Here is a 27,898-nt window from a genome sequence, read left to right as displayed (position 1 = left end):
ACATTATAGAGGTCATGAGTTGTTAAGAACTCTGTCTTCTAAATATCTGATGTGATTAAATTTCAAGTTTTTAATCCATCATCCATCTGCTTCTCTGGCTGTGGCTCTCTGCGATGGCAGTTTAACGATCTAACCCAAGAGGCATCTGAGGCAGATGCTGAACCACCTAGGCACCTCAGCTCCTTTCAATGTGGAAGAGTAACAACTCTACCACAAGACAAAAACATGTGGTAACTGTGGTGAACAAATTCTGTCCTTAAAGAAAAACATTAAACATTTTCTAAATTCTCTCAGAGGCACATTATCAATAATCCTGTTTAATAACCAGGATGAGGGGTGGAGGGGGCTGTCTGCTGCCCTTGGGCCTAAAAGCTGCTGGGGCCGGCCCTGCTCCGCACTCTAACCTAATTCAATCGTGCTCATGCGGCCATGTGCTAATCAGCTGATGCGCTGCAGCCTCTATTTAACTCGCGCTCGCTCCGTAGCATGTGGACCCGGCTCTACGTCACGTACCATGGCGTCGCGCGAGAAAAGTCAGCCGCACAGCAAACCGTTCAAGCTGAGGAAGAGTTTAGGTAACCGGCACCGCCGCGAGCAGCAGCAACACTGATGTCCAGCAAACTCACTGTCTCTCTTCTGTCCACAGCAACGAGGAAACGGGAAGTGGCGGGCATCAGGGCCAAGTTCCCCAACAAGATCCCGGTAAGCGCGCGGTGGGGCTCACGCGGAGTCCGAGAAGGTGTGTTTTATGTTCTCACCCACTCACTGCGCCTTGCAGGTCATCATCGAGAGGTACGACAAGGAAAAGTATCTGCCTCCGCTGGACAAAACCAAGTTCCTGGTTCCGCAGGAGCTCACCATGACGCAGTTCCTCACCATCATCAGGTACCTGCAAGCTTCACTGAACACATGCTGGAGTCCTTTAACACGAACTCGGAGCTCAACAATACTCACGCCTCAGTTCTACACTGAGGAGAAATGTTTTCCTGGTGAATTCATCAGTTAATGTTTATTTTAAAAATGAGAAGCCAGAGTCTTACCCCCCCCCCCCCCCCCCCCCTCCCCTCCCCTCCCCTTGGAGCACAGGTGTTAAACTCCAGGCCTCGAGGGCCGGTGCCCTGCAGGTTTTAGATGTCCTTGATCCATCACAGCTGATTTAATGGCTAAACGACCTCCTCAACATGTCCTGAAGTTCTCCAGAGGCCTGGTAATGAACTCATCATGTGATTCAGGTGTGAAGCCCCAGGGTGATCTAAAACCTGTAGGACACCGGCCCTCGAGGCCTGGAGTTGGACACCCCTGACTTGGAGTCTTTTGCTCTTTCACTTTTATTGACCCCTTTGTTGTTGTTTATGCTTACACAGCAGGATCTGTGACGGCCATGATGGCCTGAGGAAGCTGCTGTGTAAACATGAAGTGACAGGATGTGTCTTAACAGTTAATCCATGTCTGTCAAACCTTAGACCTCTGTAATGTCTGCGAGAGTCTTTATCACTCAGTGATCTGACTCGAGCAGAGAGCGCACAGGCTGGCTGCTCAAGCCAATCGAGGAGCTCGGTCTACTCACAGAACCTGAGTTGCGTCCAGTAACTGTTTGTCATTTGGAACATTGAGTTTTCAGTAGTTGTAATCATGTGAACATAAAGACACGTATTGTAGTTTTATTTTAAGAACACAAAGGTCTGGTGTCTCAGCCTCGCTGCCCCACAATCGTACCCACTGACTGTAACGTCTGGGTGTCGATAAAGTTCTGTGGGAGTTTCCTGAGAAAGCTGCACACCAGCTCCACATGCTCAGGTTCACTGATGGGCTGATTTGGCTTTAGTGACTTGTCCTGATTGTCAGAAATGAGGCCTGGATATCAGACCTCAAGGGAAAGAGCAATTGGCTCATCTAACGGTTGGATGATTCCCCCCTCAGAGTATGAATATAGACGCTGAAGCAAATCTTGTTGTGAGTGAATGAGTTTTGGGCTCTACTTAGAGTCTGATCAGAGGGTCAAAGTTGTGGCTTTAGGGGCAAATGTTTTGGATAGTCTCATGTTTTGTGGTACATGATCGTATCTTTACTGAAGCCGGTGCTCCAGCTGCAGTCGCTCATCATACACTTGCTCCTCAGTCTGACAAATGGAGCTTTTGCATAATCTTGGCTCTGACAGATGAATACCTGTACAAGCTTCACTTTAAACTCAGCCCTCGCTCAGTTTCCATGTGCTCCTCCCCCCAGTGTGAGCACGAATGCTTGAAATGCTCGAATCATAGCTGGAATCTGCACATGGCTGACGCGTGCTCGCCTCACTGAACAGCTGTGCTGGCGTCACTGTTGTGCTGATGCAGCTAACAGCCTGCAGGCTGACTCTGATTAATGGTGGCTCCTTCTGGCTCCTCCCCTCAGGAACCGCATGGCGCTGCTGCCCAGCCAGGCCTTCTACCTGCTCATCAACAACAGAGGGCTGGCGAGCATGTCGCTCACCATGGCTCAGGTGTACAAACAGCACCAGGATGAGGACGGCTTCCTCTACATGACCTACGCCTCGCAGGAGATGTTCGGACGATGAAGCTCGTCCTGCTTCAGGTTTTATTCCCGTTACAGGCTGCTCGCCTCAGCTGCTGTAAATACAAAAGAGTGTATATATTGTAATTTTTGTTCTACACGCTGATTGGACGAGATGGATTTTAATCGTGTTCATCCAATAAATATTTTGATGTTAAGGAATGCTGCTGGTTCATGATTTCTGCTTGTGGATGGAGACACTTGGACTCAGCACCACATGAATCGTTTCACCTTCTCACTGTGAATATTTGATACTTGAAGCTTTATAAAGAACTGTTTGTTTCCTGTTAACAGGAACTGGTTATAATTTCAGTCTTAGAGCTTGGTGTGGTTCCACTGTGTCCAGCAGAGGGCAGCATCACTGTACCAGGAGAGCAACATGACGGACAGGAGCTCTGCAGAAGATCAGAAACATAAGTGCAGACTGTTAATGAGAAATGATGAAGTAGAGCAGCATATAAACTGAACTGAAGCTGTAACCGATGTGATGATTCTGGTGGCTGACCTTGGCTCAAATAAGAGGGTGAAAGGTCACAAACAGAAGTCATCTGTATGTTTAAGGCATGGCTATTCAACTACGAAGTTAGTTGGGCCAGATTTTCAAACCGAGGAATTTATCTGGGATGTATGTATATGAAGCCAGTAAGCAGCAGATCATGATCAATTTCAAACCCACACAACTGTATTGGAAAACAAGTAAAACAATTTTTTCATTCCTTTCCCCTGTAAATCTGGTGACCTCACAAATGCACACCAAAAGGTCCATTTAAACAAAAAAGGGAGCTATACCTAAACTATTTTTTTTGCACATTTGAAATAATAAACATTTTGATAATTCCCTTTCAAATTAAAATATTTTGCTGACCACTCACTGTTCCTGCCATGGATACAGACACGCTTCATATCCAGACCATTTTCCTGAAGAGCTTAAATCTTAAACATTATTTGGCCAGCTGTGTGTCCCTCTAACAGTAGTAAGCTGAGCAATTTCCCATCCAAAAAAACGGACATATACGCACAACTGTGCATTATCAGTTCTGTCTGATCTCCTGCTATAGACATTACATCAGTTTTCTTCAGGTCATCTAACAGCATTTCAAACTCATCTGACGCCAGAACTTCAACTCTACGAATATTTGAACTGTCCTACGGGAGTACGTTTTTAATAGCAGGTGTCACACTTTAATTTTTTCATCACTTTTCACCACATCCACCACGACCAGCATGCAGTATTTCACTGTTTCAGAGTCTGTGAAAGGCCTTTTCTTCTTCGCCAAGAAGCAAACACGAAGGGAAGATGCTGCCGTGCTGCTGTACAGCCCAAGAGAGATGCTGCCGCTCTCTTGGCCTGTACAGGACCCTCACCATGGTGTATACAGTGTTATATTAATATAACACTGTCTGCAAATATGATTTTAAAAAAATCCACAATCTCAGGTTCCTCCTCCGTCAGAGAGGTGACATTCAACGTCCCACTTGTCAGTCTGGACAGCCACGACCACCACCCGACACACAATAACGTCATGAAAGTACATTTTAAAAAAGGGCAATGCAAACATGGCCAATAACTGTCATTATTGGCCATGTTTGCATTGCCAACCATCATTCTGATGATCTGCAAAATGATTTGATCTAAAGTATGATTAAAGTTCAGCCTGATTAATATAAACGTCACTGACAATTACTAATATATTGGAAAACCAAAATCCTTCCCACTCAGTTGTCTTTCTGTCCAACAGCTCCTTTTCTTGACTTGTAAGAGTTTGATGTAATGTGTGCTGGTCTGAGCCTGAGAGAAAACAAGTAAAAGTCTGTGGCTTTACAAGCTTTACAAAATTAAGCAGATGTGACACAATTTCAGTTTTTTGTTTTTACATTTTAATAAATAAGTAATGATAAATATATCAGAGCCACTCTCTTCTTAAAAATCAAAACCCCCCAAAAGAGTTAAATGAGTAACTGTTGGGCTACCTGGTTGTTGACCAGGTGTTTTGAACTTTTTATCTTGTTCTCATTATGGCCGCATTTTAAGGCCGATTACGTCACAGCGACGCGACGAAGGCTGTCCAAATTCGTAGACTCCTCCTTTTCCCCGAATTAGAAGGATGGGTCGGGTGTGTCCTTCGTGGCCCACCATATCCCAGAATTCATAGCTCAGCCCAGCCAAACTCCAGTTTCCAACAATGGCGGCCGCTACTAAGTTTTAAAGTTACTCATACTAATTATCATCAGGGGGTCCTTTTGTCCCTCTGTAGGGGGAAACTCCCACTAGGTTTGTATCTGGGACTCTCCACCATTTGACCTTAGAACTGAAGAAGCTTCTCGGATGAGAGGTGAAACGTCTTCAAGCAACTTAAAGAAGTCCAGACGCTTTTCTTTGCAAGCTCCTTTGACTACGATGACCTGGATGACTGAGAACCGTCAGACATTTCTTCGATTCCAAACCCCAGCAGCTGTCTATTGTAAGTTTTGTGTCTACTAAAATAAAAATAAAAGCGTTCCAACATCTCACTTTTTTTTTTATTCAGGCATACAGTACATGCATACTATTTTTATTAATAGAGATTATGCTTGTGTTTCAGTCATGTAGTGATTGTGCTTAACTGTATGAAGCTTATTAAACATTATGAAACAGATGACATGAGAATTTTGCTAAGGTGCTTGAGATACTTTTTTAAATTATCTTTTTTCTTTAAAAAAATCTACTACATCATGTATAATTTTCTTCATGTCATGTGTAATTTCCATTGGAAATACTAGTCACAGTTAAATTAAGAGGGGAAGTAAAAACTCCGAAACGGAGATGTCATCAAGTGTGTCTGACTTCCTGCCACACAATATATGCTTACAACCACATTTCCTGGTTATCCAAAGCTCATCTCCCCACACGCGTGTATGGCTTAACTTTAATGGTTCACCATATGCAAGCACAGAATCCGAGAAGCTTCTTCACACAAATGGCCGGGGGTGGACATCCCTCAGAAGATAAGGACACCAGAGTCTCACATGGAATGTGCCTGCAGTTAAACAGCTACAGCTAATTACCTCCCCCAGCATCACAGATGTGTAGAGGATAGGGTTGCCAACCGTCCCTTGAAAAACTGAATCTTCCCGTATTTCGAAACAAAAGTACACGTCCCGTATTGAGCTAATAAGGGACGCACTTTGTCCCGTATTGAGCTAATAAGGGACGCACTTTGTCCCGTAATACAGTGAGAATCAAAAGTAGTCTATAAATGTTAATGGAATTAACGCTTTGTTTGAAAACATAATTCCCAGCCCCTCTCCTGCTTTGTGACCAATGAGCTGACAGCACACTTATGACAATTCGAGTATGACAAGTCAGATTACCGCTCATCTCATTGGTCGAGGAAAGGTCGCTTACGGAGAAAATACCGGAAGACAACAGATGACCACAACAACCTAACCCTAACGCCGACACTGCGGTGCAAGTCTCGGATGACAGTACACCTAAAGCTGGGCAGACACTGTGCGATTTTTTCAGTATTCAGCTCCTGCTCAAACTGCACGATTGACTCGCAGGGGTTAGAAGTTCATAGGTCACGATGCAGGTCTCACACTATACGGCCCGATGCTCTGATGCGACCTGAGTGCTCACACTGTGCCTCCATAACGTGAAGGTTATAACAGAAAATCTGTCGCTCGCTCTCTGTCTTTCACTCACACAGACACACAGACCACCATCAACTTTGCTAAACTGCTAATGAAAAACATTGATCAGGCAGCTGTGATTAACCCTTGTGCTCCCCTTCGGGGCAGCCCCAGACCCCAGGGGTCCCAGAGTACCCCACCCTCAGTAGAGACGGGTGAATGAAAATGAAAAAATCCCCAGAACGATCATTTGGGGTCGTCGAGTGCCCCAGAGCGATTCTAATGGGTTTCGTCAGGGGATCGGGAAAGAAAATGTAGCACTTGGGGGCCACGCACAAAAGCTGCTGCGGCAGCGTGGGGGTCATTGATACCCCAGTACATGAAAATGAAGCATAATCACAATAATGATGATAATGATAATAATACTCCTCCTTGAATCGCTACCTTATCGTGGTGGAGGGGTTTATGTGTCACAGGGATCCCAGGGGCTATGTTGTCTGGGGGCTTTTGCCCCCTGGTAGGGTCTCCCATGGCAAATTGGTCCTGGGTGAGGGACCAGACAAAGAGCGATTCAGAAGACCCTTATGAAAAGGATATCGAGGGAACAGTTTACCCTGCCCGGGATAGGGTTACCGGGGCCCCGCCCTGGAGCCAGGCCCGGGGAGGGTGCCCGAGGGCGAGCGTCTGGTGGCCGGGCCTTAGTCCATGGGGCCCGGCCGGGCACAGCCCGAAGAGGAGACATGGGCCCATCCTCCCGCAGGCCCACCACCCGCAGGAGGCGCCATAGGGGTCGGGTGCATTGTGTGCCGGGTGGCGGGCAGGAGCGGAGGCCCTGGCGGACTGACCCCCGGCTGCCAAGACTGGCAATAGGGACATGGAATGTCACCTCTCTGGTGGGGAAGGAGCCTGAGTTAGTGCGTGAGGTTGAGAGGTACCGGCTAGATATAGTCGGGCTCACCTCTAAGCATGGCTTGGGCTCTGGAACCAGTCTCCTGGAGAGGGGCTGGACTCTGTCTCAGTCTGGAGTTGCCCCTGGTGAGAGGCGGTGGGCTGGGGTGGGTATTCTAATATCCCCTCGGCTTGCTGCCGGTACGTTGGGGTTTTTCCCGGTGGACGAGAGGGTTTGTTCCCTGCGCCTTAGGGTCGGGGAACGGGTCCTGACTGTCATCTGCGCTTATGCGCCGAGTGGCAGTTCAGAGTACCCAGCCTTCTTAGAGTCCCTGGGGGGGGGGGGGGTGCTGGAGGGTGCTCCACCTGGAGACTCTGTTGTCCTGCTGGGAGACTTCAATGCTCACGTGGGTAACGACAGCGAGACCTGGAGGGGCGTGATTGGGAGGAATGGCCTCCCTGATCTGAACCCGAGCGGTGCTTTGTTATTGGACTTCTGTGCTAATCACAGTTTGGCCATAACGAACACCCTGTTCGAACATAAGAGTGTCCATAAGTGCACGTGGCACCAGGACGCTCTAGGCCGTAGGTCGATGATCGATTTTGTAATTGTATCAGCAGACCTGCGACCATATGTTCTGGACACTCGGGTAAAGAGAGGGGCTGAGCTGTCAACTGATCACCACCTGGTGGTGAGTTGGATCAGGTGGCGGGGGAAGACGCTGGACAGACCTGGTGCACCTAAACGCGTAGTGAGGGTGTGCTGGGAACGTCTAGCAGAGGCCCCAGTCCGCGAGATCTTCAACGCACACCTCCGGCAGAGCTTCAACAGCATTCCGAGGGAGACTGGGGACATTGAGTCCGAATGGACCATGTTCAGCGTCTCCATTGCCGAAGCTGCTGCATTGAGATGCGGCCGCAAGGTGGTTGGTGCCTGCCGTGGTGGTAATCCCCGAACCAAATGGTGGACACCAGAGGTGAAGGGAGCCACTAGGCTGAAGAAGGAGTCCTATCGGGCTTGGTTAGCCTGTGGGACTCCGGAGGCAGCCGACAGGTATCGACAGGCCAAGCGGAGTGCGGCTCGGGCAGTGGCTGAAGCAAAAACTCGGGTGTGGGAGGAGTTCGGAGAGGACATGGAAAAAGACTTTCGGACTGCCTCGAAGAGATTCTGGCAAACCGTCAGACGTCTCAGGAGGGGAAAGCGGTGCTCTACCTGCACTGTGTATAGTGCTGGCGGAGCGCTGCTGACGTCGACTGAGAAAATTGTCAGGCGGTGGAAGGAATACTTCGAGGACCTCCTTAATCCCACTGACACGTCTTCCGAGGAGGAAGCAGAGTCTGGGGATGAGGGGAATGACCCGCCAATTTCCGGGGGCGAGGTCACTGAGGCAGTTAAACAACTCCTTGGTGGCAGAGCCCCTGGTGTTGATGAGGTCCGCCCCGAGTTCCTGAAGGCTCTGGACGTTGTAGGGCTGTCCTGGTTGACACGCCTCTGCAATGTTGCGTGGAGATCAGGGGCAGTACCTGTGGACTGGCAGACCGGGGTGGTGGTCCCCATCTTTAAGAAAGGGGACCGGAGGGTGTGTTCCAACTACAGGGGGATCACACTCCTCAGCCTCCCTGGGAAAGTCTATGCCAGGGTGCTGGAAAGGAGAGTTCGTCCGTTAGTCGAACCTCAGATACAGAAGGAACAATGCGGTTTTCGTCCTGGTCGCGGAACACTGGACCAGCTCTTTATCCTCTCCAGGATACTTGAGGGTGCATGGGAGTTTGCCCAACCAGTCTACATGTGTTTTGTGGACTTGGAGAAGGCATTCGACCGTGTCCCTCGGGGTGTCCTGTGGGAGGTGTTGCGGGAGTATGGGGTGTCTGGCCCATTGCTACGGGCCATTCGATCCCTATACAACCGTTGCAAGAGCTTGGTTCGCATTGCCGGCAATAAGTCGGACTCGTTCCCGGTGGGTGATGGGCTCCGCCAGGGCTGCCCTTTGTCACCGGTTCTGCTCATAATTTTTATGGACAGGATTTCTAGGCACAGCCAAGTGGCGGAGGGCTTTCGCTTTGGTGGCCTCAGAATCTCATCTCTGATTTTTGCAGATGATGTGGTTCTGTTGGCTTCATCGGGTGAGGGCCTCCAGCTCGCACTGGAACGGTTCACAGCTGAGTGTGAAGCAACGGGAATGAGGATCAGCACCTCCAAATCTGAGGCCATGGTTCTCAGCCGGAAAAGGGTGGAGTGCCCACTCCGGGTCGGGGATGAGTTCCTGCCCCAAGTGGAGGAGTTCAAGTATCTCGGGGTCTTGTTCGCGAGTGATGGGAGAAGGGAGCCGGAGATCGACAGACGGATTGGGGCTGCAGCTGCAGTAATGCGGATGCTGCACCGGTCCGTCGTGGTGAAGAGGGAGCTGAGTGTAAAAGCGAAGCTCTCAGTTTACCGGTCGATCTACGTCCCTACCCTCACCTATGGCCACGAGCTGTGGGTAGTGACCGAAAGAACGAGATCGCGGATACAAGCGGCAGAAATGAGCTTCCTCCGAAGGGTGGCTGGCCTCTCCCTTAGAGATAGGGTGAGAAGTTTGGCCATCCGGGAGGGGCTCAGAGTAGAGCTGCTGCTGCTCCACATCAAAAGGAGCCAGCTGAGTGGTTCAGGCATCTGACAAGGATGCCCCCTGGGCCCCTCCTGGGTGAGGTGTTCCAGGCATGTCCCACCGGGAGGAGGCCCCGGGGCAGACCCTGGACACGCTGGAGAGATTATATCTCTCGGCTGGCCTGGGAACGCCTTGGTGTTCCCCCGGATAAGCTGGAGGAGGTGGCTGGGGAGAGGGAGGTCTGGGCCTCTTTGCTTAGGCTGCTGCCCCCACGACCCGGCCCCGGACAAAGCGGATGAGGATGGATGGATGGATGGATGGATGATAATAATAATAATAAGAAGAAGAATACAACACACAGACGCTTCTGAGTTTTATTTTATTTTATTTGAAATTACACTCACGATACAACTGAGGCAATCTGGAAGGCAAAATAAAAGTCAACAACGGGGTTGAATCAGCCTTTCAAGACAAACGAATCTCAGTAGATATGTCAAGAACAGGTTTACATGAAAAAATATCAACAAACTGTCCGTGTTTCAGGCGCTCGGTGCTGTACAGCGCCTCCTGTGGACGAACATCATAGAGCCTGCCCGAAACTAGGAGAAAAATTGAAACGGGAGTGGCAGCCACAGAGGGAAATGATGACCTATCCAGGCCATACCATCCGCCACGGTGCCGACCTTGACGTCGTCCGCTTCCATGTTGCGGGCGATCAGGAGACGCTGAATGGAAGGAATGAAACGAGGTGTGAGGAGTCTTTTCCTGATGCTGTAATAATGTTCAGCGTAAAAGTCATCGTCCAAGACTCGCAGACACTCGTGTTGTCTCTGGCTGGGGTGATTGGTCTTGCACTCGTTGCACGCTTCGGTGCGGTACTCGTTGATCACTCTGGCCCAGAGCTCACCTTTCCCTGGGCTTAAAGCTCCTTAATTACTGATGAGAGTCAGCTGCACAAAAGGGAAAGGCGGCACCTCAGGCAGAAGAGGTGGTGGGACACGCCCACACAGGCACCTTCAGGAGGAGGCCCTGCTAGGGCCGTAACACATAACACAACTTTATAAATATAAACATTTTAATATTGCATACTCTGTATATATTCCCACTGTGACAGTGTTGTAACTACTTGCACTTTATATTCTGACTACACCCACTCATAAGCTACATATGCACTTGTTTTACTTTACTATTTTCTATCTCAGAGTGAAGTCTATTCTTTATTTTAGTTAGTTTTTATTTAGTCGTGTGAGAGGAACCGGCAAAGTGAGAGTTTCATTGCTCTGCGTAACCACTTGTGTTTTGCGGTGTATATGAAAATAAACATCTTGAATCTTGAATGTTGAAGCTGAAGAGCAGGACAACCAATCATCAAATCAACATTTCATGAATGTTGAAAGAGTTGCAAATAGATGATCTGAATGTGACAAAACCGAGGAGAAAACAAAGGCTGATGAGCTCATTTTTGTTCATGTGAGATTTGTGTGCTCAGTGTTTGTATATAATTTCAGTTCACCCAGTTTTCTACCTTTCCTGTCTTTGTGTTCGCAGGTTCTCTTTGAGGTTTGTGACTTCTGTTTGTTGCAGTAGTGGTAGTAGTAACGGCCATGCAATTTTGTATGTAGCAGAGGTATGACCATATTTCATGCTCATTGGCTGCAGGAGGAGGAAATGTGTATGTGTACATTTCCTGATTTGGTATTCGCACTTCTGCACCCTTTGTTTCGCACTTCTGCTGCTCAACTCATAAACCCTGAAAGATTCAGCTGCAGGAGCATCAACGAAAGCTTCAGTCCACGTAAGTCTAAAAGACGTTTCTTTTTGTTTGACAGAACAACACTGAAAGTTTTATCTAACCAATCTGACACTGAGATAAAATCAGTGCAATGAGCAGGACATACATAGCAATGGGTGTCACTGGGAGAACTGGAAAAGGAAGGTTTTGTGGTTTGGATGGTTTGTGTTCTGAATTCATATAAGCTCATATTTGTGATGACAAAGAAGAAAAAACGTCTTTACTACCAAAGAGCTCCAGGATGAGCTTATCATAGGAGCAGAACAGACTACACATTTACATATTATTATACTGTGTATAAAAATAGCTGTAATTAGCAAACAGTTCAAATACTTTTTTATCCCCTTGAATTAAAACAGAGTCTGCACTTCATTCACACCCTGTTCAACTCCACTCAGGTCCAAATAATTACAGACAGGTAATATGCACATATGTATATTGCACTACTCAGTTTTGCACTTTGTATATGTATAAAAACATGTATAAAACATTGCCCTCTCGCCCCTATGAGCGGTCGCTATCCTAGAAGCTCAGGTCCTCTACCAGAGGCCTGGGAGCTTGAGGGTCCTGCAGTATCTTGGCTGTTCCCAGGACTGCGCTCTTCTGGACAGAGATCTCCGATGTTGTTCCCGGGATCTGCTGGAGCCACTCGCCTAGTTTAGGAGTCACTGATCCGTGCAATTATATATACAGGATCTCACAAAAGTGAGTACACCCCACACATTTCTGTAAATATATTATATCTTTTCATGCTGCGATAAATGCACTGCCCAAGTGTCCCCTCTGCCCGCTGCCTTTCAGCGGCAAGCAGGTCATCAGAGGAGCCGATGTGATGATGAAGTTTAACATTGTCTACAATATTGCCAAAGAGTACCAAAGCACTTCAAGCACTTTTTCAGGAACTTATCTTTCTTGTAGAAATGTGCTCCAAATAAAGAACTTTGTGTTTACAAGGTTGTTAGTTAATCGTTTACAAATCAATGTTTTCTGTATGGACAGCACTTAAAAAAAATAAGTGAACATGTAAAACAGCGGGGTTAAGCAATGCGGTTGAAAAACCTGAACACCTAAGAAAAAAGGCAACCTCCAGATATGATGCTGAGCACGTTCAGTCAACTTCTCTGGTCGACCACGGCGAGGTCCTGTTAAACTGCTGTGTGGCCATCATGCTGCAGCTTGGTTTCAGCGTGTTGGCATCATTCTTATAGCCTCGGCCATCTTTATGTAGAGTATCAGTTCTTTTTTTCAAATCCTCAACGTGTTCTTTGCCATGATGTGCCATGTTAAACTTCCAGTGACCAGTATGAGAGAGCAATAACACCAAATTCAACACACTTGTTCCACATTTGCACCTGAGACCTTTTAACTAGGGATGGGTATCGTTTAGGTTTTAACCGATACCGGTGCCAAACCGGTACTTTTGAAACGTGTAGGTGCTTAAACGGTGCTCAAACCGGTACGTAAAGAATGGAGAACACAAAATTGGTCCAAAAACTTCTCATGTTCAGCTGTTTTTTGCAAAAAGATAACAATGTTAGCCTTTTCTGCAGCTATGGGGCATATATGGTATCTTGGCTGGAAGCAGTGCTTAAACAATGGAAAAAACAAACTTTGTCCAAAAACCTCTCATGTTTAGCTGTTTCCCACTTTTTCTTTGGGCATTTTAGCCTTTTTGGCCAGGGTGAAGGGAGTATCTGCCATCAAACAAGAAGACAGCCGCATGTAGCTATGATGATGTTTGCTAGTTCACCTTACATGCATTAATGTAATAACGTGGTTAGCCTACTCAACGTAAATTACACACGAACAACATGAAGCTACTCACGCAGAGAAGAACGGCTGCTGCTGCATCATCATCCTCATCATTCCTGCTACACTGGCAGGGCTAGGGGCCAGGACTCTCCTCTTCGGGGTTTTTGGGGGATGTTGCTAACTCCGGGTCCGATAACAGGCACCACACCCGCAGTAGATGCGCTCGGTGTGAGGTCTCGCAGCAAGCTATCAAATACGGCGCATTTCTGGGCTTTTAAAAAAAACGCTATGCGTCGCCAGGTGTTTCATCGGATTCGAGGTGTTACCTCCTTTGACAGTATCACAGTATGGGCAGGGATAGCTCAGTAGGTAGAGTGGTGGCCCCATGATCGGAAGGTCGGGGGTTCGACTCCACTGAACGGCTACCCTGAGGTACCCCTGAGCAAGGTACCGTCCCTACACGCTGCTCCCCGGGCGCTGCACTGGTGGCTGCCCACTGCTTCACTGGGTGGATGGGTTAAATGCAGAGGAACTATTTCCCTATGGGGACTAACACACACACTTTACAGTATCAGCTTAAAGCACTTGTTGCTGCTGAGTTTGCATCTTTTGCTGTGAAGTACAGTCAGACTTTTGACCGCTTCGCCTTGGGCATTTTTAATCTGTAGCTCTGCTCTAAAGGAACATGCGTACCTGGACCCGCCTACTATCCTCGGAAATGTAAAATGATTGGCTAGAATCTAAAGTGTATCACAGCTCAGGAAAAAAAGCACCGAAATAAAGCACCGAAATGTGCGCTGCTTTTCGGTCTGGTTACTACCGTTTATGTCAGAACCAGTGCCATCATGGCACCGGACACCGGTACCCATCCCTACTTTTAACACTAACGAGTCACATGACACCAGGGAGGGAAATGGCAGTTTAGGCATGAATGGCTGTGCATTGAATTATTTAGAGGGGACAGTAAATACAAGCTATACATTGACTACTTTGCATTATAGTTTTTATTTTCAGCTTTTGCTGACAGAGCGTGCGAAAGTATGTCAATATCTGAGTATCCATCCATCCATCCATCCATCCATCATCTGCTTATCCTTTTCAGGGTTGTGGGGGTCTGGAGCCTATCCCAGCTGTCTTAGGGTGAGAGGCTGGGTACACCCTGGACAGGTTGCCAGTTGGCTCTCATCCCTGTTAAACTTAACAGCTTTACCTTTAGCCAGAAGACACAATGTGTGACAAACTTCACATTGCAAACACTGAGGCTGTTGTAATTTGGTGCATTATAAGTAAAACTGAACCGACTCACTGCCAGCAGAGCAAGCCAAGCTCTCACTGTGGCAGGACAGGGATTGAAGTGCCTGTCGCTTCAGGGCAAATACTCCACGCTCCCATGTGCATGTGCATAGTTGTGAAGGGATTTCAAGGCTGTATAAGCAAACCCGATGAATACGTTATAGACACATAAAATAAACTGTTTTATTGCATATTATTTTAAGCAAAAGTGAACTTCAGAAACCAAGAACTAGGAAATCTAAGTAATAATGAGCACGAACTAAAATCATCTGTGAAATCCAAAAGACAGAACCATGAGTCCACACCACCAAAATTAAAACTCAAAATGTTTATTCGAACACCAACGGCAGAGACGTCGTGTTTATTCTCAACCAGCAACAAATATGTTAAATACCTGCTGAGAATATTCTCCTCCTTTAGCAGGGATCAGGGATGACGTCAGAGGACCTGTTAAGTACTCTGGAGGATTTGGGAGATGAAGAGTTTAACAAATTCAAGTGGCTCCTACATCAAGCTGACGTCCTTCAAAGCTTCCCAACCATCAAAAAGAGTCGATTGGAGACAACAAACAGGTGGGACACTGTCGACCTGATGGTGCAAACCTACAGGCTTCCTGGAGCTGTGGAGGTGGCTAAGAAGATTTTAGAGAGGATAAGCAGGAATGACCTGCTGCAGAGTCTGTGTGCCAGCAGCTCAGGACGAGAAGGTAAGTTACAAGAAAACCAAACATGACGTCACTGCAGTCTGAAAACGTTTCACAGAGTGCAGGTTAAATCAGTCTAACACTCAAAATCACTGCCTGTCAGCGAACGTCAGCAACTGTGGGGAGACTTCACAGAAGAGAGGATTTCCTCAGACTGAAGGCAAGTAGCCATGATTTTATTTTATTTTACTGGTTTGTAGAGTTTGTCATTATGACGAATAACAAAATAGACTAACATACATTAATCATTTTTCATAAGAAGCTTGTTTTCTTATCTTCGTCTCATAGAATTAGTATTTATTGTGTACTCTTTAGCTTCTGTCATAAATCACCCCTGACTTCTGTCTCCGCCCACTCCACCCTGCCTGGACTGTCCTCTTCACCTCTCTTGTGCACTCTGTTGCTTTGGGTGGTTGACCCAAAGTACTTAAACTCATCCACCTTCACTACCTCTGCTCCTTCATGTTGACCTCTGCACCAGTCTCCCCCTCATCCACACATGCCTGTATTACTTCTACTGATTTTCATCCCCCTGCTCTCCAGATCATACCTCCACCTCTCCACGCTCTACTCCACCTGCAAACAAGGAGCTGAGAGCTGATCCCTGATGTAATCCCACCCCCACCTTGAACCCACCTGTTAATCTTACCACACACCTCACCTCTGTCCTCACATGTCCTGCACCACCTCCACACACTTCTCTGACCCTCCTGACTTCCTCGTGCAGAACCACAGCTCCTTTCTCAGCAGCCAATCACCTGCTTTCTCTGATCCACAAAGAAAGTGAAGCTCCTTCTGAGCTTGTCTAAACTTTTCCATCAACGCTCTCAGAGCAAACGTCACATCTGTAGAGCTCTTTGTCACATTTCTTCTCCACTCTTCAGGCAAGACTGCTTTAAACTCTGTGGCTAACAGGTCCACTGCCCTTTCTTCTAGACATTTCCATACCTCCACTCGTCTTCTTTACTAATCCTGCTTACTAACTGCCCTCCATCCATCCTCCTTTGTCTATCATTTTCTTTATTAACAAATTTGCCAGTGTTCTCCTTCCATATTTCCTGCACAGTCGTATTACTCATAGGTACATTTCCATCCTTAACCCTTTAAGACCTACCATAGAACCAAGTCCGCCAGAGCTTATAGTATATTTTTACATGCTGTGGAGCCATTTTTTGGAGCATTTCAAGTTGCTATACATCAATACAACCATTATAGCCCAAATTGTAATAATATGTCTGCATTAAGTGCATAGTAATTACATAAATTGCAAAAAAGTGCAATAAACTACAAAAAAATTGAAAATCGTTTTTGTTTTTTTAACATATATTTCTAGTTAGAGAAATTTAAGAGGCATATCCCTCAAAACTGTAAATACAAAAAAGTTGCACAAACTAGTTTCCCACCAAAGGAAATTTATTTTGTCTTCATAATTTTATTTTTGAGATACACCAATTTTCATATACTGTAGGAAAAACGAAAATAAATATTATAATGCAAATTTGCAAAAAAGCAGCATATGCATCAAAATAAACTATTTCCAGCAGTGCAATATGAGTCTTAAGCATCCCAGAAACGACACAGAAAGTCATAAAGTCAAACATAACTTTTAAAAACACCAGTATAGGCTCATAAGGCCACGATGGTAAAAAACTACATTTCCGCAAAATGACGTCACTTCCGGTTTCGGGCAGGTCATGCTGGACATGCGATAGTTTGCGCTGACGTCTATTCCAACGTAGGAAGTGTTACAAACAGCTGGTCGGATCGGCAAAGCGTGTTTCTGGAATATTATGTTTTTGTTGCTGCAAGCGCTTTTTATGAAATTTTGCAAAGCTATATGTGGAAGGAAACTGTGACCGAGGACAAACTGATGGCATCAGATGTAAGTACAACTCCTCCGGTTTCATATGCAAAAAAAATTATTGCGCTAGCTTACGTGGTTGCAGAGCTACGGGATTTAAAAATAGTTACGCAAAATGGAGCGTGTCCGCTCCGACCGGCTTTAAAGGGTTAATCACCTTTACCTGCTGCACACGCTTCCCATCCTGGTCTGTCTCTTACCATTGGGTACAACTCCTTTTCTCCATCCTTAGTGTCCAACCTCACATGTAGCTCACCATAAGCCTTTGCCACCTCTCTCTGTCTCAACCCCTTCCTGAACTCTGCAACTCTTTTTTTATTTAACATCCAGCATTTCATCTTTGCTTCTCCTTCACTCACTTTCTCTTCTTGATATCCGTCATCCACCATCCAAACCTCCCCTAACACCACCTTGCAGGATCTCTTTCACATTTAGATGAAATCCACCACTTCATCCAGGTTTCACCAGACTTCCTCTTTCTCCTCTAAACTCCAACCTGTGAGGCATACAAACTGACAATCAACACAGCCCCTTCCATTTCCAGCTTCAAACTCATGATCCTCTCTTTACCTCCACAAAACTATTCACATACTCTTCCTTCAAGATTACACCTATTCCAGTTTTCTTCCTTCTACACCAAAGTAGAACATCTGGAATTTACTTCCAGTGTTATCCTCTCTACTTTTCAGATTAGGCTGTCACAAAGTAGGAGCAAGTTATGTAGGAAAATGGCTTGGCAGCTCTGCCACCATTGTACTTTTGGAAACCACAAGTAAGCCTGTTTCTCAAAGTACTCTAGTGGAATAGTGAAAGGTCTTTGCGATATAATGGGTCCTGATTATTGAAGACTTTTTATGTGCAAGGAAAGATTGAAATAACTTAATTTCTAGATTTGTTTAATGGTGGATATACACCTTACACTTTCCATGTTGCATATTTGACACAGATGTGGTGGTTCCAGTACCAGAGCCTCACCCCATCGCATCTTACCAACAGATGCTTCAATCAAACTTCCAGGACAAGTTTATGTGCGCACAAGAAGGTTGGGCAGAAGATAAACAGTGTCTGGCAGATATCTACACAGAGCTGTACATCACAGCTGGGTATGATGTACATATCAACACACAGCATGAGGTTTGGCAGATTGAAAAGGCATGGAAGCCAGCAGAGCCAGAGAAACCTATTAGACCCACAGACATGTTTAAACATCCCTCTGGAAAATACAGACCCATCAAAACAGTGATGACCAATGGAATCGCAGGAATTGGAAAAACTTTCCTTGTTCACAAGTTTGTTTTGGACTGGGCTGAACAAAGATCCAATCAAGATGTGCATCTGATTTTCCCCTTCACCTTCCGTCAGCTGAATCCTCTGAAGGGAGAAAAGTTCAGTTTGGCAGAGCTCATTCATGAATGCATCCCAGAAACTGTAGGCATCCCACAGGAGGCTCTTAATTACATCTTTACAGATGTTCAGTCATCAGGAATCACCAACTATGACAAGAGTAAATTCAAACTTCTGTTTGTGTTTGATGGGCTGGATGAGAGCCGCCTTCATCTCGACCTTCATTCTGAAGACATTCGCTCTGTCGATGTAACAAAGGCAACAGTAACAGATGTCCTGCTAAGAAAACTCATCAATGGGAAACTGCTACGCTCTGCTCGCATCTGGGTAACCACACGGCCTGCAGCGGCCAATCAGATCCCTCGAGAGTTTATCAGCAGTACAACAGAGGTCAGGGGGTTCACAGACCCACAGAAAGAGGAGTACTTCAGGAAGAGATTCAAAGGTAAGGAGGAGGCTGACAAACTCATCTCCCATATCGTGACATCACGAAGCCTCCACATCATGTGCCACATCCCAGTCTTCTGCTGGATCACTGCAACAGTTCTGGAGGATGTGTTGAAAACCAGAGAGGGAGGAGAGCTGCCCAAGACTCTGACTGAGATGTACGCAGAGTTCCTGATGTTTCAGATTGATCGGACAAAAGAAAAGTATGGCCCAGAAAAGAGCATTCAATACATTACGTCATTAGCAAAACTGGCCTTTGAGCAGCTGGAAAAGGGCAACCTGATCTTCTATGAGAAGGATCTGAGACAGAGCGGCATTGATTTCAGCGAAGCCTCGGTGTGCTCAGGAGTGTTCACAGAGATCTTCAAAGAAGATCGAGGAAGGAAAGGGAAAGACAAGATGTTCAGCTTCGTCCATTTGAGCGTTCAGGAGTTTCTGGCTGCTCTTTATGTGAGGATGTCGCTTAATAACAGTAACATAAATGTGATGCCTTTACCACAGCCCTCAATGCGCAATCTTCAACTGCTTTTAAGTAAAACATCTTCAAAGAAGATCCACAGGATTTCCATTGACAGGGCCTTACAGAGTCCAAACGGACATCTGGACTTATTCCTTCGCTTCCTCTTGGGTCTTTCACTGCAGACCAATCAGGATAAACTACAGGACCTGCTAATGAAAATAGACAGTAGTTCAGAGACCACTCAGAAAACAGTCCAATACATCAAGAAGAAAATCAGTGAGAATGTGTCTGCAGAGAGGAGCATTAATCTGTTCCACTGTTTGAACGAACTGAAGGACTGTTCTCTAGTGGAGGAGATCCAACAGTATCTGAGTTCTGGACGTCTGTCCACAGATATACTCACTCCAGCTCAGTGGTCAGCTCTGGGCTTCATCTTACTATCATCAGAAGAAGATCTAGATGTGTTTGACCTGAAGAAATACTCTCCTTCAGAGGAAGCTCTTCTCAGGTTACTTCCAGTGGTGAAAGCCTCCAAAAAAGTTCTGTAGGTGCACAGATACAAAAGATTATATTGAAAAATAATTGGAACTCCAAACTCTATGATCCTACAGTAGGTGTAACTACCAAACCATTTTGGGTAGTGTTAGATTTAGCTTACCTCATGCTTAACATGTACAGATGCAGAAACCCAAGAATTTTACCTTTGAGGCACTTGGTGTCCTGTTTTAGGATTTCAGTTTGAATATACCATATTTTTCCACTTATCCAGGGCCGGGATGCAGGGGGCAACAGCCTAAGCAGACAAGCCCAGACCTCCCTCTCCCCAACCACCTCCTCCAGCTTGTCAAGGGGAGCACAAAGGCATTCTCTGGCCAGCCGAGAGATATAATCTCTTCAGCATGTCCTCGGCCTGCCCTGGGGTCTCATGCTGGTGGGAAATGCCTAGAACACCTCACCCAGGAGGCATACTTGTCAGATCCCTGAACCCTGACCGGTAATTCAAGAGCTTCGCTTTTACTCTTAGCTCTCTCTTCACCACAGTAGACCAATACAGTGTCTACATCACTGCAGCCGCAGCACCAATCCGTCTGTCAATCTGCGGCTCATTCTTTATTAAGACTCAAGATACTTAAATTCCTCTACTTGGGGCAGTAACTTTTCCCTGATCCGTAATGGGCTCTCTACCCTTTTCCTGCTGAGGACCATGGGCTCAAACTTGCAAGCCATAAGCCACCACTTGATGAAGCCAACAGAACCACATTATCAGAGATGAGATTCTGAGGCTGCCCAAGTGGAAGCCTTCTCCCACTGGGGATTGAACCGGCAACCTTCCTGTTACAAGATGAGCTTCCCAACCCCCTGAACCACAGTCGCCCACTTAGACGAAGTCAGCAGCACTCCACTTGTATTATACACAGATCAGGTAGTGCACCGCTGTCCCCTCCTGAGCCCCCCGATGGCTTGACAGAATTTCGAGGCAATCGAAAAGGCTTTTTCGATGGCTTATAAAATCTCCTCTGAGGTTTTATTTCAGCCAGTGCCAGAGTCATGTTCTCGGTACCTATCCTCTCGGTACCTACTGACTGCCTCCAAATTCCCACAGGCTAATCAAGCTCGTTAGGACTCCTTCAGCCGGGGTTCCCTTCACTACCATCCCTTGTCCACCATCAGGTTTGGGGGTCACCACCTTGACAGGCACTAATCACCTTGCAACCGCAGCTCAGTGCAGCAGATTCAGCAATGGAGGTGCTGAACATGGTCCATTAAGACTCAATGTCCCCAGTCTCCCTCAGAAAGCTACCAAATCTCTGCCAGAAGTGGGAATTGAAGATCTTGTGGACAGGGGCCTCTTCTAGGCATTCCCAGTGCACCCTTACTATATGTTTAGGTGCTTCAGCAGAGCTCAGCACCTCTCTTTACCCAAGGATCCAGAACGTATGGCCATAGACCTGATGATACAATTACAAAATTGATCATTGACCTGTGGCCTATGGTATCCTGGTGCCACGAGTACTTCTGGACACCCTTAGGTTTAAACATGGTGTTATTGCGAAACTGTGGTTTACGCAGTCCAATAACACAGCACCATTCGGTCTCACTGTTGTTGCCCATATGAGTGGGGAAATTTCCTAATGAGATGACAAAGTCCCCAGGTAGAGCACCCTCAAGCACCCCACCCACTCCAAGAAGGCTGGGTACTCAAAACTGTCTTTTGGTGAATAAGTACAGACGAATAACAAATCCTCTCGTCCACTGGGAAAAACTCCAATATACAGGTGCAAGTCGAGGGGATACTGAGATACCCACCCCAGCCTACCGCCTCTCACCAAGGGTAACACCAGACTGAGAGAGCGTCCAGTCCCTCTCCAGGAGACGGGTTCTGGAGCTCAAGCTGTGTTTTGAGGTGAGCCCAACTATATCTTGCCGGTACCTCTCAACCTAGCATAGGCTCCTTTACCATCAGAGGGGTAACGCTAGCCTTGGTAGCCGAGGATCAGTATGCCTGGCTGCCGCCCAGTACACATTTCACCCAACCCCTCTGGTGCCTCCTGTCGGTGGTGGGCCTACAGAGGGTGGGCCAATGCCCCTGCTTTGGGCTGAGCCCGGCCAGGCTGCAATTCATTTAGGAGTCTATTCATCAAAGGCTTTGTTTATAGTTTTGTATTGAAATTAAACAATCATGAAATGGTTCAACAAACCAGCATGCAGTCATGCTAAAAATAAAGTACAACAGTTAAATCTAAAGTTTTATATTTTAGAGCATAAATATTGAATATTGATACTTCTAATGAATAGGTGCCAAATACAAGTTTAACACTTGGAATTAACCTTTTATCTGCTGGGAAAAATTAGGGAACAGATATCACTGGGCCACAAAACTTCTTTCCAGACAATATGGATCTGATTGTATTTGATGTACAGGTCAATTTATCACTAACTCTCCTCCAGGTTGAGTGGCTGTAATCTGTCAAAAAGAAGCTGTGAAGCTCTGTCCTCAGTTGTCAGCTCACCGTCATCTAATCTGAGAGAGTTGGACCTGAGTAACAATGACCTAGAAGATTCAGGAGTTAAACTCCTTTCTGCCGGACTGGCAAGTCTACAGTGTAGACTGGAAATTCTCAGGTCTGTATTAAATGTTGCTTTACATACAGTTAATTCAATTTTATTTCTATAATAAAAACACTTGACCATTCTTTAAACTAAAAGGTAAATACTAGGGCTGCACGATTTTGCATAAAATGAGAATCACGATTTTTTGGCTTAGAATTCAGATCACGATTCCCTCACGATTTTCTTTTCCAGTATAAATATTTATTGCACTTATTAACTGCACATCAACTTCGTAACAGTTGAGACTGAACATAAAAACAATAAATAAACATAAAAATAACAAATGTCTCACGTTTTGTTGTTGCCGTAAAATGTTGTACTGCTTGAAATTCCATCTCCACCGTTGCTCGACGCTGCGTGTATAGAGCAGGTAGTGCAACGATAGAAAAGTAGTTGCGGGTCGGCACTGTGTAGCGTTTGTCTAGGGTGTTGATCATTTTCCTAAATCCCTCGTTTTGCACAGTGTTGATGGAGCCATATCTTTGTTCAGGTGATAAGTGATAGCCTCCGTAATTTCTTTGTGCCTGCGGGAGGTCGACAGGGGAGGTGCTGTATAAGGTTCCCGTTATTGATGTTTGGGTGGTTGACCGGGACGGATTTTCTCCTGTCACTTTCTCGTCATCCCTGACGTGCTCTCTGTTGTTTTTTCCTGCTAATTTTAGCATCACACGGCACAGCTTCTGTATCACGTGGTATAAGGCTCCGCCCTTGTCATTTGTTGAGCAGGAAGAGTGAGCGCTTGTTTTCATGCAGATTACGTCCCGGATCAAAATGCGGTACAACCGTCGTCGTCTTTTTTTTTTTTTTTAATCGTTGTCATTTGGAAATGAGATCGCGATTTTCTAACGATTAATCGTGCAGCCCTAGTAAATACCCTACACTAATAGCAATTAATGTCTCTTTAATGATAATTCTTATATGATGTAAGACTGTATCTTAAAATAACAAGAATTTTGATTCAGTTGAGCACCTCATTATTACAGACTGGTTTTTTCTTTGTTTTTTTTTGTTGTTGTTTGTTTTTTAAGTAAACAAGTCCACATAAAAGCATACTAAAGTAATACTAGCATACTACACTTCTCTCTGGCTTTGGTTGAGCACCCTTTTCCTTGCTGTTTTGCTCGATGTGGCAAGCCATCCATCCATCCATCTTCATCCGCTTTATCCGAGGCCGGGTCGCGGGGGCAGCAGCCTAAGCAGAGAGGCCCAGACCTCCCTCTCCCCAGCCACCTCCTCCAGCTTATCCGGGGGAATACCAAGGCGTTCCCAGGCCAGCTGAGAGATATAATCTCTCCAGCGTGTCCTGGGTCTGCCCCGGGGCCTCCTCCCGGTGGGACATGCCCGGAACACCTCACCCAGGAGGCGCCCAGGGGGCATCCTTGTCAGATGCCCGAACCACCTCAGCTGGCTCCTTTCGATGTGGAGCAGCAGCTGCTCTACTCTGAGCCCCTCCCGGATGGCCGAACTTCTCACCCTATCTCTAAGGGAGAGGCCAGCCACCCTTCGGAGGAAGCTCATTTCTGCCGCTTGTATCCGCGATCTCGTTCTTTCGGTCACTACCCACAGCTCGTGGCCATAGGTGAGGGTAGGGACGTAGATCGACCGGTAAACTGAGAGCTTCGCTTTTACACTCAGCTCCCTCTTCACCACGACGGACCGGTGCAGCATCCGCATTACTGCAGCTGCAGCCCCAATCCGTCTGTCGATCTCCGGCTCCCTTCTCCCATCACTCGCGAACAAGACCCCGAGATACTTGAACTCCTCCACTTGGGGCAGGAACTCATCCCCGACCCGGAGTGGGCACTCCACCCTTTTCCGGCTGAGAACCATGGCCTCAGATTTGGAGGTGCTGATCCTCATTCCCGCTGCTTCACACTCGGCTGCGAACCGTTCCAGTGCGAGCTGGAGGCCCTCACCCGATGAAGCCAACAGAACCACATCATCTGCAAAAATCAGAGATGAGATTCTGAGGCCACCAAAGCGAAAGCCCTCCGCCACTTGGCTGCGCCTAGAAATCCTGTCCATAAAAATTATGAACAGAACCGGAGACAAAGGGCAGCCCTGGCGGAGCCCATCACCCATCGGGAACGAGTCCGACTTATTGCCAGCAATGCGAACCAAGCTCTTGCAACGGTTGTATAGGGATTGATGTGGCAAGCCATTGCAGAAATTTACTTGTGTTTGCTAACATGCCCTAACATGTGTTTTCGATTAAATCAATATCAGTCTCAATAATAAATGGTAATTTGATATATTAAAAATGTTAGCAATGAGCTAATTTCAGCATACAGCATAAAACAGTGTAAAACAATGGCAGACAAAAGCAAGTCATTTTTAAGTGTTTTGGCTATTTGTTGTCTATCGTTCTATGTGCTATTTGACCCAGGCTGTCCGGCTGTATCGTCACAGAGGAAGGCTGTACTTATTTAGCTTCAGCTCTAAAATCCAACCACTTCCATTTGCGAGAACTGGACCTGAGCTACAATGTTCTGGACGACTCATCAGTAAAGCTGTTCTCCGCTGGAGTGGAGGACTCAGACTGGAGACTAGACACTCTCAGGTATGAAGAGAAGACATGAGCACAGAAACAGTTTCTGTGGCGTATTGACAAACAGGGGAAGTGTTTCAGAGTATGTTCTAGTTGCAACGCAAACTAAAAAAATCTAGATGTACATTTCCTTCTGTTAATAATGGCAGACGTGTAAGTGGAAAGAATTTTTTTCTTCCTTTTTCTTCCTCTCCAAGGCTGGAACATGGTGGGCAGCAGAGACTAAAACCTGGCCTGAGAAAGTGTGAGTGTGTTTACTGCATCTGGTATAGTTCCGGTTTATTTTAAAAATGCTGCTATTCTCCCACTTTAAAAAACCCTCAGCTAGACGCCTCTGTTTCCAGCAGCTACAGACCTATCTCTAAATTACCGTTAATTGCTAAGCTTCTAGAAAAGGTTGCGGCTAAGCAACTTATAGCGGCTCTGGACAAACATAACATTTGTGATAAGTTTCAGTCCGGCTTCACATGTGACACCATTGCTATTTCAGCTACACTGGCTTCCTGTTGAATTTAGAGTACATTTTAAGATCCTGGTCTTGACATTTAGAGCCTTGCATGGACTGGCACCAGCCTACATCTCCGATCTGCTACAGCCCGATGTCCCCAGCAGGTCCCGGAGGTCATCTGATCAGGGCTTACTTGCTATAAAACAGACTAAGATGAGAACTTAGGGTGACAGAGCTTTTGCCACTGTGGCCCCGAGACTGTGGAACTCTCTCCCTCATACATCAAGAACTGTGGACTCAGTAGCTGTTTTTAAAACAACTCAAAACTCACCTTTTCAAAACTGTTTTTGGTTGAATTTCTGCCTGTTTTATATTGTCTGTTTTACCCTATTATTATTTGTTATCTTATGTGCAGTAGGGCTGCCACGATTAGTCGACTAGTCACGATTACGTCGACTATCCAAATCATTAATAGTCGACGCATCGTTTGAAGCTTTGTAAGATCCCAAAAGACGCAGGAATAAGTAGCAGGATTTAAGAGTGTAATAACGGACTGAAACAGAAGATGGCAGCACTGCATGTACAAGGATGCCAGCTGCCGTTAAACCCCGAAGAAGAAGAAGCTGTGTCCCAGAATTCATAGCGCGGCCCAGCTTAGTTTCCAACAATGGCGGCAGCTAGTTAGTTTTAATATTACTCTTATTATTCTTTCTGGGTCACATAATAAACGTTTAACATATTTTCAGGCGAGAATGTAGCTGTGTAAACCTCAAATATCTGCTCAGTTTATCAGGACACCGCATATTTTCAAAAGCGCTCCGACGTTTTCGGAGACGTCTGTTACCCACTAGCTCGATGATTGTCATGACCATTGATCAAAGACTGCAATCACAGCATTGTATGATGGTAAAAGATGTATCCTTAGGCCCCCTCCTCGATTCAGAGATGGTCTTTCCCTTGTCTTTCACCATCTTACAATGCTGTGATTGCAGCCATCCCCCAACTCTCATGGACATTGATCAGTGGTTGTTGATAGTTTCAGTAAATGTACTGTTTATATGATTGGGGAAACCTGCAGCCAGCTGACACTGAAGAAATCACCTGGATGATGACGAAAGTTTCTCCCACTGAAAACGTCCAGATGAACAGAATCAACTTTTTGGGATTTACGTACCTGGATGATTGAACATGCATCAAGAAATATATGAATGTAGAAGTGATCAAGTCAGTATTTCTACAGAGTACTGGACAAAAGCAAATAGCCAAACTTTATTGTTGCCAAATTTATATCAGGTAAAATTGTGGTTTTATAGATGGAGCACTGATTGCACCGTGTCAAATAATAAAGGATTCTTCTCTCTCTTAGATTCCTGTGAACTCACACTGGACCCAAACACAGCAAACAGAAACCTCATCTTGTTCGACAACAACACTAAAGTGGCATTTGTGGATGATGAGCAGCCATATCCTGATCACCCAGAGAGGTTTGATGACTGGAAACAGATTCTGTGTAGAAATGGGCTGACTGGTCGCTGTTACTGGGAGGTTGAGTGGGAAGGTTGGGTTTACATAGCAGTGAGTTACAGAGGAATCAGAAGGACAGGAGCCAGCAAAGGCTGCTGGTTTGGATGGAATAATCAGTCGTGGAGTCTGAGATGCTCTGAAGATGGTTACTTTGCTTGGCACAATAACACTAGAACAGACCTCTCTACCTCTTCCTCCTCCTTCGTCTCCTCTTCCGCCTCCTCCACCTCATCCACCTCCTCCACCTCAAACAGAGTAGCAGTGTATGTAGACTGTCCTGCTGGGACTCTGTCCTTCTACAGAGTCTCCTCAAACTCCTTGATCCATCTCCACACCTTCAGCACCACATTCACTGAGACTCTTTATCCTGGATTTAGGCTATTTAGATCTTCCTCTGTGTCTCTGTGTTCACTTTAGGACGAAGACTTGCAGAAACAATGACACAGATTTATTCAGGCAAATACTTTACATTAAAAAATCCTTTAAAAAATCTTTTTCCAAACCTCACCAATAATTTTACTTTAGACCAGAAGATTCCACACATTGACTGTGAGTAACACTTTAGACTGACCATTATTAACAAATGGAAAAGGAATAATTTCTACAATGTTAGTTGTACTAAAGATGGTTGTATGGAGGCAGGAAGCTTGAAGTGAGTTTTACAAAGTAATCTGTTCTCTAGCTTATGTCCTTTGCATAGGTCTATATTACCATAATGCAAATGCTTTGTATCATATTTATCTGTTTCCATTCATTTTACAACCAGTGACAGAATTTGTTGACAATAAATTTCATTTCCTGTGTGATTCAGCAATAAAATGATCATTGCTCCAATGTTTTCTTCTCTACAACATTTTGTTCAGTTTATTTCAATTTTATTTATATAGCACCAAATCAAACGAGTTGCCTCAAGGTGTTTTATATTGTAAGGTAGACCCTTCAATAATACATACAGAGAAAAACCCAACTATCAT

The 27,898-nt window shown here is 45.9% G+C and overlaps 2 protein-coding genes across 3 annotated transcripts; both read left to right on the top strand.

Moving 5' to 3' along the window:
• The first annotated feature begins 406 nt into the window (after window positions 1-406).
• map1lc3c (microtubule-associated protein 1 light chain 3 gamma) lies at window positions 407-2,715 on the top strand. Its single transcript, XM_026169508.1, has 4 exons — window positions 407-575; window positions 647-702; window positions 779-885; window positions 2,395-2,715. Exons 1-4 carry the CDS (start codon window positions 422-424, stop codon window positions 2,555-2,557), a joined length of 480 nt encoding a protein of 159 aa, XP_026025293.1. The 5' UTR covers window positions 407-421; the 3' UTR covers window positions 2,558-2,715.
• Window positions 2,716-12,068: 9,353 nt separating this feature from the next.
• LOC113023453 (NACHT, LRR and PYD domains-containing protein 3-like) lies at window positions 12,069-27,530 on the top strand. Of its 2 annotated transcripts, XM_026169453.1 has the most exons (8): window positions 12,069-12,138; window positions 14,899-15,184; window positions 15,285-15,341; window positions 17,989-19,837; window positions 22,243-22,416; window positions 24,791-24,964; window positions 25,150-25,196; window positions 26,767-27,530. In XM_026169453.1, exons 2-8 carry the CDS (start codon window positions 14,911-14,913, stop codon window positions 27,339-27,341), a joined length of 3,150 nt encoding a protein of 1,049 aa, XP_026025238.1. In that variant the 5' UTR covers window positions 12,069-12,138; window positions 14,899-14,910; the 3' UTR covers window positions 27,342-27,530. The 2 variants fall into 2 exon arrangements, with proteins under 2 accessions (XP_026025238.1, XP_026025239.1); XM_026169454.1 differs by lacking the exon at window positions 22,243-22,416.
• Window positions 27,531-27,898: the final 368 nt, after the last annotated feature.

This window comes from Astatotilapia calliptera, chromosome 6 (genome assembly GCF_900246225.1).
Source record: "Astatotilapia calliptera chromosome 6, fAstCal1.2, whole genome shotgun sequence".
NCBI classification, from domain to species: Eukaryota; Metazoa; Chordata; class Actinopteri; order Cichliformes; family Cichlidae; genus Astatotilapia; species Astatotilapia calliptera.
This window is presented reverse-complemented; position numbering and strand designations above follow the sequence as displayed.

Coding starts and splice junctions, on each gene's coding strand:
- map1lc3c (XM_026169508.1), top strand. CDS start 422: ATGCGGCCATGTGCTAATCAGCTGATGCGCTGCAGCCTCTATTTAACT. Junction 703..778: donor AGTTCCCCAACAAGATCCCG/GTAAGCGCGCGG, acceptor TGCGCCTTGCAG/GTCATCATCGAGAGGTACGA. Junction 886..2,394: donor CAGTTCCTCACCATCATCAG/GTACCTGCAAGC, acceptor TCCTCCCCTCAG/GAACCGCATGGCGCTGCTGC.
- LOC113023453 (XM_026169453.1), top strand. CDS start 14,911: ATGACGTCAGAGGACCTGTTAAGTACTCTGGAGGATTTGGGAGATGAA. Junction 22,417..24,790: donor TGTAGACTGGAAATTCTCAG/GTCTGTATTAAA, acceptor TATTTGACCCAG/GCTGTCCGGCTGTATCGTCA. Junction 25,197..26,766: donor AAAACCTGGCCTGAGAAAGT/GTGAGTGTGTTT, acceptor TCTCTCTCTTAG/ATTCCTGTGAACTCACACTG.